At 50.5% G+C, this 17199-nt stretch overlaps 1 protein-coding gene across 3 annotated transcripts in view; it reads left to right on the top strand.

The window, feature by feature from the left end:
* VIPR2 (vasoactive intestinal peptide receptor 2) overlaps positions 1-17199 on the top strand; it is a 115132-nt gene that overhangs the window by 73065 nt on the left and 24868 nt on the right. For 2 of the 3 annotated variants that reach the window (XM_055269715.2, XM_055269716.2), the window contains one exon: positions 13634-13731. The exons of the other annotated variant lie outside the window; for it this stretch is intronic. In XM_055269715.2, the coding sequence (XP_055125690.1) occupies positions 13634-13731 (98 nt within the window). The remainder of the gene's footprint in view (positions 1-13633; positions 13732-17199) is intronic. 3 annotated transcript variants of the gene reach the window in all.

Raw genomic sequence — 17199 nt, 5'->3', positions numbered from 1 at the left:
TTTTTTATTAACAAAGGTATTTAAGGCTGTAATTATGCCACTGATCATAATTTTGACAATGTTTTGAAATGTTATTTTCTCTTTTTCAGATGTTTACTGTTTTTCTAGTTTTAATTTTATTTTTTGAGTTTATTTGGAAAATAAGTTGACTGTTAATTTTCTTGCTCTTTAAAATTTTATAGTCATAAGTGTCATTCTGCAAGCTTCAGAGACATGGGACTCTGGATTTTGTTGCTAGTCTAGCGATGTGTGTTTTCTTACCTGCCAGTACCATCGTGCCTTCATCCAGCAGGTGCTGCAGGGTTCCCAGCCGTGCTCTGTGCAGCATGACTGCACTTTTCGTGGCTACTTTGTATATTATGAATTCCAGTTTACCAGAAGTCTCCTCTGGATCTAAAGTTAAAGAGAAAACTCTTTGCACCTGTTCTCCTGTGAACAGTCTCTCTGATATGGACAAGTTCACTCATTACCACTGAAATGAACTCTTGTTCTGGACAAGGAGGGGGCCTGGGCCTTGGAATGAGGCTGATGGGGCTGTGGGTCCGAGCTCCAGGCACAACTGAGGAACCATGAAGAACAGAACACAGTGCCCATGGAAAAGCCAGTGCCAGGGAGACGCTCAGAGCCAAGATTCTCTCTGAAGGCCCCAAATGGGGACAGGCACTCTCTGAGGGGTCCAAGGCCACGGGTCTGCCTGGGGACCCAGGAGGAAGGAAACCAAGATGCGAGGCTGAGCTGGGGAAGGATCTGGAGTCTGGAGGCAGAGGCCTCCTAGGAAGAGACCCTCTGTGCAGTTCTTGAAACTGCTGAGCTGGCTTGGCCACCTCTAATGAAGATAAACTTAACCTCACAGTGAAGATGGAAAAGTGTGCACAGTTCCTCATGACCATGTTCTAAACATTGGTGCTTATTACAGGAGGTTGAATGAATGTCTATGCAACCCAGAAAAACCCTGGAAGTTGCTGAACCCACCTCCTGCAACACAGTAGCCTGGTGGTTTTCTTGTGAGTTGCCTCATGTTTTTAAAAACTGACTACGGGAAGGATTTCTTGCTGGTAATGACCTGCGTGGTGAAGCCACAGTCAGCCAGTCTCTGGGCGCGCCGTTTTGCGTACTGCTGAGCCACGCTGCCGAGGTTCTGACAGGACCTTCCCACCTGTGTGTGCTTCAGCACTCACCGCAGGGTCTGCTTCGCTTCCCCAAGGCCTTAATGGAGGCATTTTTGCAAGAAACCAAATAAGCCTTCTTAAATGATTGAAAGCACGGGATGTGTAAAATCAAAACCAGCTTTAAGCAAACTAACATAGTTTGAAATGTAGACCTTTCTATTCTTCTAGTGAAGACAAACACAAATTTTAATTCATATTCATCTCACTTTCTAGCTCACTTATTGTCTTGTGGGACAGTTCACAAAACAAAGTTCCTGTGGTAAAATACAGGCCGAGTGACTTGTGGGGCCCTACTGTTAGTAACTGCCGTGTTTCTCACAATGCCTTGCATGGTGTCTGCATCCTATTAAGCGTCCATGAATGTCCTGGATAGAATGAATTAAATTAACCAAGGATACCAAACACGTTCAGAAGAAACACAAATCTTATACGAGAAACTGGGGATAAACAACTCCCACCACAAATCATCCCAAAATGCTAAATAAAACATAACAATAATCCTTTAAAATGCACAGCTGGGATTTCAGGAAAGTAAGAAAATCTAAAAAAAAAACAGCTGAGAACCAGAGTGACCGCGGTGGTGGCACCAGGCCCTGGGGCGTGTGCGGAGTCCTCTGTGCGGTCCTGGATGCAGGACGGCTGCTTGGAATCTGACCCTGGGACACCTGGGAAACTTGCCTTATATGCCTTTGCTTTCCACAAAGAAGATTTTTAAGGTCCTTCCCAGGAATCTCACCATGGATATGCCCTCCTAAAGGGCAAGATCCTTTTTACCCTCGATGCAGAAGCCCTGAGCTGAGACTTTGGCATCGGCTGTTGCTGAATGGGCAGCACTAGGGGGTACCAGGCAGAGTAAACAGGTTCTGTCTGGAGGGAAATGTCCACCAGGCCTCACAGAATTCCCATGGGTAAACTGCAGACATCAGCTCACATTCCAGGTTGACAAACTACAGAAGGAAGAAGCACCATGAACAAGAATTAGCCAACGACAGACAGTAAAACTACACCCAATCTTCAGCTCAGGAAACCATCAGGTACCAAAAGGAAATAAATGCATTTAAAATGTTTTTTAAAAGGGAGAACTGGGGCTGAAAGTGTGAACCAGAAACAAGATACCCTAAAAAGTATGGGTTAGATGAGTTTCCCTTATTTGGGGGGGAAAATGGAGTGGGTGCATTAAACAGCACATTAGACATGATGCAAAGAGGGTTCTGGACCAGGAAGGATCCATACAAAGAAACCAGCCCAGATGCAGGCAGAGAGAGGGACAGAAAACAACAGAGTCGGAGACCAGGACTGCCCGAGGCCAGTCGCAGGCTTAGTAGAGGTTTTCCAGAGTTTTTGTGAGGCTCCAATCCTCAGATTCGGAAAGCCTGAAGACCCTAAATACAGTGGATAAAAGGAAATATCTGGCCAGACAATTGTGGTGGGTCTGGAAAGTTCTGGAGACAAGAGATGGATTCCGAACACATGAGGAGGAGCGCAGCAGGTGCATTGTTGTCCGGGGCCTACAGCCGTTCGTTCCAGGAGTGCATACCCGGCCAGACTGCACGCGGGTTCCAGAAAGCAGGGACTGGCAGGGTCCCCAGCCAGCAACTCTCACTCGGAGCACCTGGAAAAGGTAGTTCAGGGGAAACGACACAGGAGGAAGAACTGAGACTCAGGAAGAAAAAGTGAGCAGGGAGAAAGGCCCCCATGAGCCCCTGAGCACAGTTGCTGAGGCGGTAGTGAAACGAGACAGGTGGAGCGGACACCACACAGCCAGGAGCCTGCGGGGAGATGGAAAAACTGTGAGGAGTACCTGCAGATTAAGGCTGCCCAGTGAGGTACAGGAACCAGAACGGTTCACGCGACTCAGTGAAGCCTAAGGCCATGGTGCTGCACAGCCTAGAGACAGGGGCCTGCCGGCACCCACTGATATTTTATTCCCTTGCAGTTCTCTTTCTGCTGTTTGTTAGTAGCTGTGTGTCCTCCTTATATTGTTTTCTATGCTTTTGGTAGGTTTGAAACACCGTTTTCTGACTGTGTAGTCTGAACTTTGATCACAAGCTAATTGTTGAAGAGCGGCCATTCCACTCTGGTCCCCATGGGAATGTCTCAGAAAGGAAATTAGAAAGGGGACAATGGCCTCAGTCGCAGCTGTGGAGATGCCTTCAGAACCCTCCTCAGACCCTTCCTTCTTTCTGAGGCCGTGCTGTTGCACCCGCTATCCAGAAGCACCACTCCTGCAACAAACGTCACAGCAGCCAACAGTGGGATCTGCTTTCTCCCTCACACTCAGGCCTGCCCTAGCCCCAGCAGGCTTTGTCGTGGGTGCCAGGGCTGTCTGCGCTGACCGGAATTGAACAAGAGAACAGAGAACCCACTTCTAAACACACATGCTTTGGAACACAGAACACATGCTGGCCATGTGGGAACCCTCTTCCTGCATTGAGCCCTCGCTGGTGGCTAATTAGAAATGGGTCACAGCTGCTGATGGTGTTCTAGGGGAAAGAACGCTGGGTTTGAGGTCAGATGGCTTTGCCATTAATGCTGAGCGTGCATGATTTCTCTGACAGATTTTAATTAGTTCTATTCCCCTTACAGGAAAAACATGTGAAAAGAGAGGGGCTGTTTTTTTAAAGGGCCTTGAGTTCCAGGGTCAAGAACCCTGGGGCTGGGCTGACTCTCCCCTCTCAGAAGTGAGGACCTGCTGCTTCGGGTCTTAGCACACTGTCTACACACTGTGGGGGCAGGGTTAGTAATACTCATATCTAAGGCCAGGTTCTAGGACGTGCTTGATATTTTCAGTAAACACACCATTGGCCTCAGTGTTTTTAAATATCTGAGCCAGTTGCTGTCCACTTCTGGAGTTGGGTATGGGCAGCTCCCCTGCGTTTAGCATGCAGGAGCTGCAGCCTGGATTGCTCAAGAAGGACCTCTGCAGAGAGGGGCTAGCGGTCCCCACAGCACCTGCCCTTCCTGTCCTGACGGTGGCTCTGCCCAGCCACAAACCATTGCAAGTGGCAGCAGCAAAGTACCTGCTTCCTTTTGGCAAGCCCAGGTGATAGCCTTGAACTTATGAGATTATCTTTCGCCCTTCTCCTTGGCCTTGACAGGATCTTGGGTCCAGGGAAAGAACTTGAAGGTCTTGCAAATCCTTCTTTCCAACATCAGTGCTGGAATTAACTTCTGCTGTGACCGAGCCGCTCCCTGGAATTGCAGCTGTTAGTTTAGGCCCTTTCTGATCATGAACACGTCTTGCTGGATTATTCTTTCTTTCTAGTAGGAAATCATCGTGTTTTTAGAATCCTGTAATGATCAGAGCTATTGTACATTCTTGAGATTTAAAATACCCACACTGAGCGGAGCATTTTCTTGTTGCGAGGAAATTTGAAAGCATTGAGCTCACGGGATGAGTGTAGCTTCCAGGTGTCAGGCCGGCGCCACCTCCTCATGCACGCTGGGTTCTGGGCCATTGGTGGAAAGGTTAGTGCTATTCAAACAGATCATGCTTTATAAGTTCTGGGCATTGCCCATGGATCTGCCCCCACACACCTGGAATCCAGAGCTCTGTGCTGGGAATAAATCCTACAGCTGCACAGCAGATTTGATGACTTTCAAATGGGTCAGAGCCTCCGCTTGGCTGCCCTTTATGTGAGACTGGAGAATACACACATGCAAATGTTGATTAACAGAGTGAAGGTGCTCGTGTGGGTGAATGGTGGTCATATGGTCTGTGCCAACAGAACGGTCTGCGCTGATGGGAACGTTCTTTATCTGCTTTGTCCAGTGTGGCAGCCACTGGCCACATGTGGCCTTGAGCATCAAAATATGGCTGGTGCAACTGAGTCACTGGTGTGTCAATTTTATGTAAGTTTAGTTAACTTCGATCTCAGCATCCGCACATGGCAGGCACGTGCTGGAGAGCGCCAGTGCCTACTCACAGGAGAGTTCCACTCAGTGTGGATCTTGGTTTTCCTACTGAGGTTTAACAAGGCAAAAAAATCCCCCTTCTAAAATTGTATTAATACATTAGTTTCCCAGATCAAAATTGATGTCAACCTTGATTACCTGAACTATTTGAGGAGTTATACTAACGAATTTGGTTTTCTTGCTAAGTATTTATCAGTATTGTCTTTCTAAAATGTGTTAGCCCACCTTTGAGGCTTTGTAAGTAGTAATGAGCATAGGGAAGCTTTCCTTGAAACATCATCACTGAGCTCTAGTTCTCACACCACAAAGATGCAGGGAGTGGAAGCAATTCAGACAAATCTGCTTGGTCCACCAAGCCATCCCAGAGCAGAGGCTGTCCAGCTAGGCCAAATGGCCTCCCAGAATGCCATGGAAGGGTTCAACAGCAATTGTCCTGGAATCCACGGGATGGTGCCCTGAATCCCACAGAATGCTGCAGGAGCAGGCATCCTGGAATCCCACAGCTGGTGTTGGAACAGGCATCCTGGAATCCCACGGATGGTGCGGGAACAGGCATCCTGGAATCCCACTGACAATGTGAGAACAGGCATCCTAGAATCCCACGGACGGTGCGGGAACAGGCATCCTGGAATCCCACAGATGGTGCGGGAACAGGCATCCTGGAATCCCACTGACAATGTGGGAACAGGCATCCTGGAATCCCACGGACGGTGCGGGAACAGGCATCCTGGAATCCCACTGACAATGTGGGAACAGGCATCCTAGAATCCCGCGGACGGTGCGGGAACAGGCATCCTGGAATCCCACAGATGGTGTGGGAACAGGCATCCTGGAATCCCATGGACGGTGCGGGAACAGGCATCCTAGAATCCCACGGACGGTGCGGGAACAGGCATCTTGGAATCCCACGGACCGTGCGGGAACAGGCATCTTGGAATCCCACGGACGGTGCGGGAACAGGCATCTTGGAATCCCACGGACGGTGCGGGAACAGGCATCTTGGAATCCCACGGACAGTGCGGGAACAGGCATCCTAGAATCCCACGGACGATGCGGGAACAGGCATCCTGGAATCCCACGGACGGTGTGGAAGCAGGCATCCTGGAATCCCACGGACACTGCAGGAACAGGCATCCTGGAATCCCACGGACACTGCAGGAACAGGCATCTTGGAATCCCACGGACGGTGTGGAAGCAGGCATCCTGGAATCCCACGGACACTGCAGGAACAGGCATCCTGGAATCCCACGGAGAGTGCGGGAACAGGCATCCTGGAATCCCACGGACGGTGTGGGAACAGGCATCCCGGAATCCCACTGACAATGTGGGAACAGGCATCCTAGAATCCCACAGACGGTGCGGGAACAGGCATCTTGGAATCCCACGGACGGTGTGGAAGCAGGCATCCTGGAATCCCACGGACACTGCAGGAACAGGCATCCTGGAATCCCACGGACGGTGCGGGAACAGGCATCCTGGAATCCCACGGACGGTGCGGGAACAGGCATCCTGGAATCCCACGGACGGTGGGGGAACAGGCATCCTGGAATCCCACAGACAGTGCGGGAACAGGCATCCTGGAATCCCACGGACAGTGCGGGAACAGGCATCCTGGAATCGCACAGACATTGCAGGAACAGGCATCCTGGAATCGCACGGACGGTGCGGGAACAGGCATCCTGGAATCCCACGGACGGTGGGGGAACAGGCATCCTGGAATCCCACTGACAATGTGGGAACAGGCATCCTGGAATCCCACGGAAAGTGCGGGAACAGGCATCCTGGAATCCCACGGACGGTGTGGAAGCAGTCCCCTAAGGGAAAACCTGCCCCAGCAGCCCTCTTTTAATCTCTAACACATGTTAGGTTAAATGAATTTGCTTCATCCGCGTTTTCTGTCTCAGTGGAGGTCAAACCTCACAGCTCTGTGCTCTGTGTGGCTTCTTTCATTCCCTAAACGCAATCTGTGGGTCAGCCCTGAGCACTCTGTAGTGGACACTGTGGTGGAGAACGTAACCACAGGTGGGCCAGGGGCCACAGAGAAACCAGGGTACTTTCTGGGTGGAGGGTTTCTGAGACGGGTCAAGCAAAGCACTTTCAATAGCTGTGTCCCTGATGTATTCTCGTTTCTTGTGCGATCTCAAGTTCTAAAACCTTAGTGTTGAAAAATTTTCCTGGTCAATCTGATGGTCTTTTTATGGGGATTCGAGTTCATAAAAAATGTTATTGTACATTGAAGGAACAGTGTGTCGATTCAGGGTTCAGCAACAGGACACTGCTGGCACACGCCAAGGATGAAACTGAAAAGAGCTTAAATGCAGAGAATCCTTACAGAGGTCTGGGCAGTCACGGAGCCCAGTGAGAACTGTGCAGCCTCCACTCTCCAGCCACGGGAAGCCAGAACCCTGGCCAGAGGGGCAGGGAAGGGACCCGAGACACCAGGGCTTGACGTATTTGAGCAGCCACGGAGGGCCAGAGCCTGGGGTGGCCGCCCTCCTGCCCCCGTCTCCTGCGGGTTCCTCCTGTAGCAGCCACTGCAGGGGAGGGGAGGGAGGGAGATGGGCGGGCAGAGGGAACAGCAGCATGACGCTGTCCAAGGCTTTCTAAATCCAGGGGTTGAGGTCCTAGAACAACTCAGAAACACAGACACATCCAGAGACTTCTCTCTCAGCTCTCAGATCTTCCACTCCCCAGGGATCAGGCCTTTAGGAGAGCCAAGAAAGCCTTAGTTCAGGAGGAATCGTGTGGGGTTCCAACAGCGTGTTGTGATTTCCGCCCTCCCAGCTTTCAGGGCGCGGTGCAGTGGGCCCGCCATGGCTCCAAGGCCCACGGAGTTCCTACCGCCTGCTTCTGGAAGGTCGGCAGGTTCTCGGTAGAGGTGGCAATGCAGAGTCTACGCGGGGAACATCAGGCCCCTGCAAAGCTGGGACAGCAGCTTCCTCCACCTCATCAAAGCCTGTCTTGCCAGGCATGGAACCCCGGGCCTCCAGGCGAGGCCTCTGCAGGGACTGAAGGAGGAAGGGTCGGTGCCCCATGCTGTGCACAGAGCCCCGGGGCCATGTGGAGCCAGAGCTGGGGTGAAGGCCGGGCCAGCAGAGGGCCCTGGATGCGCCTCAGAACTGGACGCCGACCTGGCAAGACTCAGTCAGCACCAACTGCTCGGCCGCGAGAGAGCAGCCTGGCCGGCCTCTGTGCCACTGCACCCAGGACCCAAACCCAGGACCCAAACCCAGGCCTCTGCGCTCCTGCTGCTGCCGACCTCGAAGCCCCACCCGACAGCGGGTGGCTGCTGCCACCTTCAGCCCAGCACCCTACTCGCTGCCCCCACTTGAGACCACAGTTCTGGTCTCGTCCATTTTCACCCCGCCAGAATCCTCACTCACAACGAACCTGGACGCTGCTGACTCAGGAGCCGCCGATTCCACTCCGTCTCCGCCGCTTCCTGCATCCCTCCCTGCCACAGTCCGGTCCCGGAGGGCTCTGCACAGAGGGGCAGCCGGGGGTCCTCCGTGGACCCGCTCGAGCCCACGGGGCCCAGGTGCAGGGTCGCCTCAGCCAGGCCCCAGCGGCTCCGGGGCAGGGGACCCGGGCTCCTGTGAAATGAGGGAAGAAGGAGCCCTCCTGGCCCGGCGCGTGGGGCCGCCCCTCCCCGACCCCAGCAGCCGCATTGCCTCCTTTCTGCTCCCTCTGCGTCCACCCACGCCCGGAATCACATGACAGGGGTTTTTGTCATTGAATTTCTTGGTGCACGCCCCGGGCCTCAGTGCTGCCTCAGCCTGAGGAAGTCTCAGGGGACGCCTCTGACCTAGACTTTCCTCTTGAACCCCAGCCCGGTGTGGGCACCGGGTGCTCTGCGACCCCCGGACCCCGCCAGGCCCCGCAGATCCAACCAGGACCCCACATCCTGCCAGGAACCCCAGATCCCCCCAGGATCCCCGGACCCCACCAGGACCCCTGGACCCTGCCACACCCCCCAGATCCCGCCAGGCCCTCGGACCCGCCAGGAACCCCAGATCCCGCCAGGACCCCCGGACCCCACTGAGAGGTGATAGCCTGCTGGCAGCCCTCACTCGCTCTCAGCGCCTCCTCTGCCTCGGCGCCCACTCTGGCCGTGCTTGAGGAGCCCTTCAGCCCGCCACTGCACTGTGGGAGCCCCTTTCTGGGGAGGCTGAGGCCAGAGCCGACTCCCTCAGCTTGAGGGGAGGTGTGGAGGGAGAGGCGCGGGCGGGAACCGGGACTGCCCCGCACTTGGAGCGGGGCCAGGGCCGCTGGCCCTGGGCAGTGAGGGGCTTAGCACCCGGGCCAGCAGCTGCGGAGGGTGCACCGGGTACCCCAGCAGTGCTGGCCCGCCGGCCCTGCACTCAAATTCTCGCTGGGCCTCAGATGCCTCCCCGCAGGGCAGGGCTCGAGACCTGCAGCCAGCCATGCCCGGGCCTCCCTGGCACCGTGGGCTCCTGCACCGCCAAGCCTCCCCGACAAGCGCTGCCCCCTGCTCCGTGGCACCCAGTCCCATCGACCGCCCAAGGGCTGCAGGCAAAGGGCACGGGACTGGCGGGCAGCTCTGCCTGTGGACCCTGTGCGTGATCCACCAGGTGAAGCCAGCTGGGCTCCTGAGTCCAGTGGGGACTTGGAGAACCTTTATGTCTAGCTAAGGGATTGTAAATACACCAGTCAGCGCTCTGTATTTAGCTAATCTTGTGTGGACTTGGAGAATCCTTATGTCTAGCTAAGGGATTGTAAATACACCAATCAGCACCCTGTGTCTAGCTCAAGGTTTGTAAATGCACCAGTCAGTGCTCTGTGTCTAGCTAATCTAGTGGGGACTTGGAGAACTTTTCCATCTAGCTCAGGGATTGTAAATGCACCAATCAGCACCCTGTCAAAACGGACCAATCAGCTCTCTGTAAAGTGGACCAGTCAGCAGGATGTGGGTGGGGCCAGATAAGGGAATAAGTATAGGCTGCGTGAGTCAGCAGTGGCAACGCGTTCTGATCTCTTTCTACGCTGTGGCAGGTTTGTTCTTTCCCTCTTTGCAATAAATCTTGCTGCAGTAAATCTTGTTGCTGCTCATTCTTTGGGTCCTCACTGTTCTTATGAGCTGTAACGCCCACCTCAAAGTTCTGCAGCTTCACTTCTGAGACCAGCGAGACCACGAACCTACCCAGAGGAACAAACAACTCTGGATGGGAGGAACGAACAACTCCCGACGCACCAGACATGCCGCCTTAAGAGCTGTAACACTCACCACGAGGGTCCGTGGCTTCGTTCTTGAATTCAAGTCAGTGAGACCAAAAACCCGTCAATTCCAGACACACCACCAGGACCCCCAGACCCTGCCAAGACCCCAGATCCCACCAGGACCCCCAGACCCGAGCCCAAGGCTGGCGCTACTCTCTCACCTCCGGGCCGCTATGGCTGCAGCTTGCCCGGGCTCAGGCTGAAGCCTTACTGGTGTCCTTGCCCTGTTCTCCTCCCATCTCCGTCGGGAAGGCCCGCGGGCCCCCCCATCAAGTCATTGTTGGGATCCGACCAGTTCTCGCCTGCTTCACGCCCGCCAGTGCAGCCTGAAGACTCCACACCTCGCCCCCTGCAGGGCCCTCAGGACGGGGCTCCCCAAGACCAGGGTTCTTAGGACGGGTCTCCTCTAGAGACTTCAGGCTTCCCGCCATCGGCTCCAGATGCGGCCGCCGCTCCCCTCCCCCCAGCAGGGCGTCCGACCCGGCCTGGCTTCCCCACACAGCCGCGCACCGCGCTTGACCCGCTACTCCGCCGCGGCTCGCCCTCCCGCTGTGTGAGACCCGCAAGGCCACCGTTCCTGTTGGCTTCTCTCACGTTCTCAACCGTGGTGGGCACCTAGTAAATACTTGTCGAATGAGAGAAAGGATGGAAGTATGGATTATTTTTCACTTTTTTTCGTTCTTTCTTTTTTTTCTCTTTTATGCGACAGATCCTCGCTCTGTCACCAGGCTGGAGGGCAGTAGCGCGATCACAGCTTAGGCAGCCTCCACCTTCCTGGCTCAGGTGATCCTCCTACCTCAGTCTCCCCAGTAGCTGAGGACCACAGGCACGCGCAACCACACCCAGCTAATTATTTTTCTATTTTTTCTATAGAGACGGGAGTCTCACTTTGTTGCCCAGGCTGGTCTCAAATTCCTGGGAACAAGCAATCCTCCCACCTCGGCTTCCCAAAGTGCTGGGATTTTGCAGGTGTAAGCCACCAAGCCCAGCCTTTTTTTTTTTTTTTTTTCAACTTTTATTTTAGATTCAGAGGGCACATGTGCAGGCTTGTTACCTGGATATATTTCATGATGATAAGGTTTGGGGTCTGACTGATCCCGCCACTCAGGTACAGAGCATAGTACCCAACAGTTAGTTTTTCAACCCTTGCCCTCTCCCTCCATTTCTCCTCCCTGAGTACCCAATGTTTTGCTCCCACTTATGAGAACATGTGGTATTTGGTTTTCTGTTTCTGTGCTAATTGGCTTAGGATGATGGCCTCCAGCTGCCTCCGTGGTGCTTCAATGGACGTGATTTCAGTCTTTGTGGCTGCATAATATTCCATGCTCTATATGTACCACGTGTTCTTTATCCAGTCCACCTTTGATGGAAACGTATTGATTCCATGTCTTTGCTTTGTGAATAGGGCTTTGATGGTCATGTCTTTTTGGTAGAATGATTTCTGTTCCTTTGGGTTTATACCCAGTAATTGTATTGCCAGGTTGAGTGGTAGTTCTGAGTTCTTTGAGAAATCAGCAAACTGCTTTCCACAACAAAGTGAAGGTGGTGGTTACGTGATGTGACGGTGGGTTAGGTAAGGTGCAGGCTGTGGTTAGTTGAAGTGAATATGGGTTAGATGAGTTCAGAGTGGGGGTTAGGTGAAATGAGGTTAGTGGTTAGGTGAGGTGAAGATGGGTTCTGTGAGGTGAGGGTGGTGGGTAAGTGAAGTAAGTATGGGTTGGATGAGTTGAGAGTGGTGGCTGAAGTGAGGAAAGTGGTTAGGTGAGATGAAGGTGGTTGTTAGGTGATGTGAGGGTGGCAGTTAGGTGAGGTAAGAGTTACGGATAAGTGAGGTGAATATATGGTGGGTAAATGAAGTGAGTATGGGTTAGATGAGTTGAGAGTGGTGGTTAGGTGAGGTGAGAAACGTGGTTAGGTGAAGTGGATTGTTAGGTGAAGTGAAATGGTGGTTAGGTGAAGGAGACGGTTAGATGAGTTGAGAATGGTGGTTGGATGAGGTGAGGGTCATGGTTAGGTAAAGTATGGGTTAGATGAGGCTTGTGGTTAGGTGAGGTGAGGGTGGTGGTTGGGTGAAGTGATGTGATGGTTAGGTGAGGTGAGGGCGGTGGTTAGGTGAAGTGAGTATAGTTTAGGTAAGTTGAGAGTGGTGGTTAGGTGAGGTGAGTGTGGTGGTTAATGACATCTTCTCATGAGTGGAGTTGGGAAGGATGAGGAATAGCAAAGAGAAGGGATCTGGCCAGGACTACTCTGCTCTTTTCTGAGCTGTCCTAAGTAAGCAGGGCCGAGGTTCCCAAGAAGAGATTCGTGCAATACAAAGTAAATGGGTTAATATGTTCTAAATAATGATTAAACAGTAAAGTTATAATTAAGAGCCAAACTAATAAACAAGAGCATAACTTTTTGAGTTTTGCCTTAAATTTTGTATTGTAAAATAACCGAGGTTCGGTTGTACGTATACGGAATTAGGACCTCTTGGCAAAAAATAAAATTTGTCACATAAGCACACATGGATTGTTTCCCTCTTTATTTTGTAGGAATTAGCTTTATCAAGAAAATGCAGACCAGGAAGCGGCCTTTGGGAGTGGCCAGCGATGACGATGCCCTGCAGGTGTTGCTGGTTTTTTCACTACCGGCACTGGTTTTCCTTCTAGAGGACCCAGTTCTTTTTGTGTAGGATTCCCTGTTGTCGTAGAACTCCCAGTGATTCTGCCACCATGATGATCATGAATCCCTCCTGTACCTGATGATTTCGTGGAGATTAAAAGTATCAAGCCATGAACCTTGCTAAACCAAGAAATGTTAAGGAAATAAAATTCCCAAGATACTGCAGCTCAGCAGCTAGCTCTGGCTTAGGCAACTACCTCTGTCTGGAACACCTCACCCTGAGCCTGTAGGTCATAGTGTTTAACATACTCAGACTTGTGTGTCCACCTGAGCTCATCCAGGAGTGTCAGAAAGCTGGATGTGCTGCCTCAGGGACAGACTAGCTCTCTTTCTGAACTTAGCTCAGCACTTCCTTCCTTTGCTTTCCCTGATGGTGGCGGTTCATATTCCCTCCAGACAGAGGTGCTTTACAGGAACCATGCAAAATCATTCATGACGAATTATAAGAAAAAAATGGAGGTTCCGAGTGGTGGGTGTCATTTTTTGGTTCAAAATGGAGGTGGAATTATAAAGCGAGACTGTCTCATGCCTTCCAGGCAGGCAAGAGTCCTTCATGGCCAGAGCACTGGGCTGGATCTTGGAACCATTCCTGTTTTCTGGTGCTGCTGGTCACCCTCAGCTTACAGATCCGTTTTCTTTCTTTATAGATCACGTTTTATATTCTGGTGAAGGCCATTTATACCCTGGGCTACAGTGTCTCTCTGATGTCTCTTGCAACAGGAAGCATAATTCTGTGCCTCTTCAGGTAAGGAGCAGAAATTAGTAATTCTGCAAAGAATACAAGACAAGCAAAGTTTCCATTTAGGCCTTCTAGGCGCCACCCAGCCTGGAGCCCTCTGTGTGCTAAGCCAATAAGACTCCCTTGGAGAATGCTGCCATGAAATATGATGTTAACATTTACATTTTTATTTAAATACTCTGTATTTATTATGTAAAGAGATAATGCTGACCTTGGATAGGAACTCAGCTCAGCTATCATTTATTAAATACTTAGCCATTATGCAAATGCATGGAAAATACAGAAGAAATATGATCTCACCCTTGCCATCCAGAAGCTCCTGTGTTTTGGCTGTAGGTGCTCTATTAGAGAGATGCTACGATGTGTTTAAGAGCATGAAGGTGGAGTCAGACTGTGGGTTCAAATCCTGGTTCAGTCTCTTAGCAGCTGTGTGACCTTGGACAAAGTACTTAACTTGTCTGCTTCTGTAACGTGTGGAGACTAAGAAGCCCCTTTCAGAGGGCTGTTGTGAGAACTTGATGTGTCGGTAGATGTGAAGGGCTTAGCATGGCACGTGAGGTTGTGATGAGGGCTTATTAAATGCTGCCCACTCTTCCCTGGCAGTGAGGTGAGATGGCCCCTGCACACCTGCATCTTTAGTGGGTCTCTTGGTAACTAATGATGACATAGTACAGATGATTTGACCAATCAAATCATTGTTTGATTTGGGTTGGGGGTAGAGGTTTTGGTCCCAGAACAGCAGTTTCTCTATAGGAAGAGCTCATTGGTGAATTAGGATTAAATCTGTCTTATGTATCATTAGCACTAAATAAAATGGAGGCTATTCAGCTTATTCTATGTATCAATCACTACATATTTTGTTTCTCTTTGCTAAAATGTAATCCAAATGTTTGCCAGTATGTCAGATAAAATCAATGATAAAACAAATAGAATATTTCTAGACCCTAACAATAGTCCATTAGAAGATCCATACTTGGAAGTGTAAAATAAACAAGTTAGGAGTGGTTGAGAATCCAGCTAAGAAACCCAGCAAATGTAATTGAGCTATGCTTTTTATTGTTCACGCATCTTAACTATGGTTGGTAATTCTCAGAATAAGTCTACCTTTAATGCAGGGCTGCACTCTGAAAAGTGTGAGGAAGGCCTATCATATTCTAGTTATTTTTAAAAGCTGGTACAATATTAATATTCTATTATACTCTATATTTTATGGAGTATAATATTTTACTATATATGTTTACTATTTTACTATATATGTTTAAATTTTTAAGTTGCTAAAGAGAAAGAGGAAAACTTTAAGGAGGTAAGCTGACCCAGGGTAATTGAATCTGAAAATTTTATCTTATTTTCCTATATTGAACAATCCCTATTTTTTACACACATCCATTTCCTTCACATATGTACAGCATGACATATTTAATTAGACAACCCAAGAGCATGAGGAATTATCCCGCCTATGAACACTGATCCTTTAGGGCACAGAACACACTCCTCCATCTGTGGGCATCGTTCGTCACCTGCCTGTGGCACTTCTAAGCTGAAAAAAGTGCATGTCTGCGTTGGATGTCATTCTGCTAGTGACCACATAGCGTCCAGAGCTGGTGTGCAGCTCTAGGCTTGGGGCTCATCCCACATCCTTCTGTCAGAAGCAGGGTCCAGTGCCATTTCCTGAGAGCTGTGAGAGTCTGTCAATTCTAAAGTCCGAATTATAAAAATAACATGCTCCATTGTCTCAGTAATTATACCCAGGAAGCAGAATGCTTTGCGGGCATTGAACATTTCTTCTCCAAAATAGCCCTATAAGCCAAGAAAGCCTTCAGTAGCCATGTTCTTATTTTGTACACGGGAAATGGAGCTACTTACTTCTTAGAACACGTCCCAAAGTGCAGCATTGACGCTCACAACAAATATAGGACCAGCTTTGTGGGGGAGTCATCCTATGGTGACAGCTGCCCCTGTGACCCAGGGACTGACAGAGACGGCTCCAGTCCATGCCAGTCCAGCAGGGTCCACAGCACGGTTGCTCCTCAAACAACACAGGTTTGAACTGCATGGTCCACTTCTCTGAGAATGTTTTTTCAATATGGTCAGCCCCCTGTATCGATGGATACCACAGATCAGAAATACGGCCTATTCTCAGGATGAGAAGCCTGCAGATACAGAGGACCAGCTTCATATATCCGCAGGTCCTGAATGTGGGACTTGCACATTCATGGATTTTGGCATGGGGTAAGGGGGGCAAGATTGGGAGAGGGGGATTGGACCCAATCCCCTGTGGATACCGAGGGACAGCTGTAACTGCTAACATGCACCGTGTCAAGTACTTTACAGATGTTAACATCATCAGGTAAGTGCTGCCACTTACCCAGTTTCTCCAGGTGGAGAGTGCAGCCCCAGGAAGGTCGCTGGACATTGCAGGGTTGCTGAGCTGGTGCATGCAGAGCCCCGATTTCAACCCAGGCTCTCATCACTGCAGCCTGCACCTCCGTCACTGTCAGATGGACGTGGCCTCCAAAATCCTTTCCCACCATTGCTGATGAGCATACTCCCGTCCCCCTTTCCAGAAGCCACACTTTCTGCTACCTCCATCTCCCATTGGCAGATCCATACATGGAAGTGAAAATTTAAAATGAGCAGTGAGTAATGAAGAATATCACTGAGAAACCCAGCAAACATGTATTTGGATGGCTTGCTAACTGGACCAAAAGTGTGCTCATCTCTGAGCAATGGCTGTGAGTGCCAACCGCACTCCACAGAAACACATGGGGTGGGAGAGAGAGGGAAGGAGAAAAAATGAGAGGGAAAAAGGTGATTTGGAGAGATGAACGCAGCCAATGAGAGAATCAGTGGGAGCAAAATGGCACCGGTGGGGGGACATTTGCTTTCTGAGGAAGGGGCGTTGAGGAGAAGCCAGAGGGAGCGGCACTGGTGCGTGAGCCTGGCGCAGTGGCCACACAGCTTTGGAATTGCTCCCAAGACACCAAGAAACTTCAGAGCATATTTACAATTCTTCGCTTACTAAGGCTCTGTGGCAGTGTTACATATGCTAAAATAAACGTTTGCTAATGCAGTATACGTTCAGAATGCATGTTTACCAAGTGAACACAGCACCAGATCGAGTTGTGGGATAGGACTCTCACCAGGGACCCTGCAGCCACCCTGTGTCCACCCCACCTCTCTCCTGAAAAGCAGTCGTTATTCAGAGTTCTGGCACCAGAGACAACTTTTCTCTTTTTGAAAACGTTACCTCGGAATCATGCAAAAGGAACTCCTGGTCTCTGGGTTCTTTCACTCAGCATTTTGCAAGGAGGTTCATCCATGTTGTTGCATGTAGTTACCATGTGTTATTTTCTTGCTGTGTAGTATTCCACTCAAAAAAATAATGTATTTATCCAATCAACTGTTCATGGACATATAGATTACTCAGTTTGAGGCATAACAAATAATGCTGCTGTTATATTCTTAGTCATCCTC

The sequence above is a fragment of the Symphalangus syndactylus genome, chromosome 6 (genome assembly GCF_028878055.3).
Source record: "Symphalangus syndactylus isolate Jambi chromosome 6, NHGRI_mSymSyn1-v2.1_pri, whole genome shotgun sequence".
Lineage (NCBI taxonomy): Eukaryota > Metazoa > Chordata > Mammalia > Primates > Hylobatidae > Symphalangus > Symphalangus syndactylus.
This window is presented reverse-complemented; position numbering and strand designations above follow the sequence as displayed.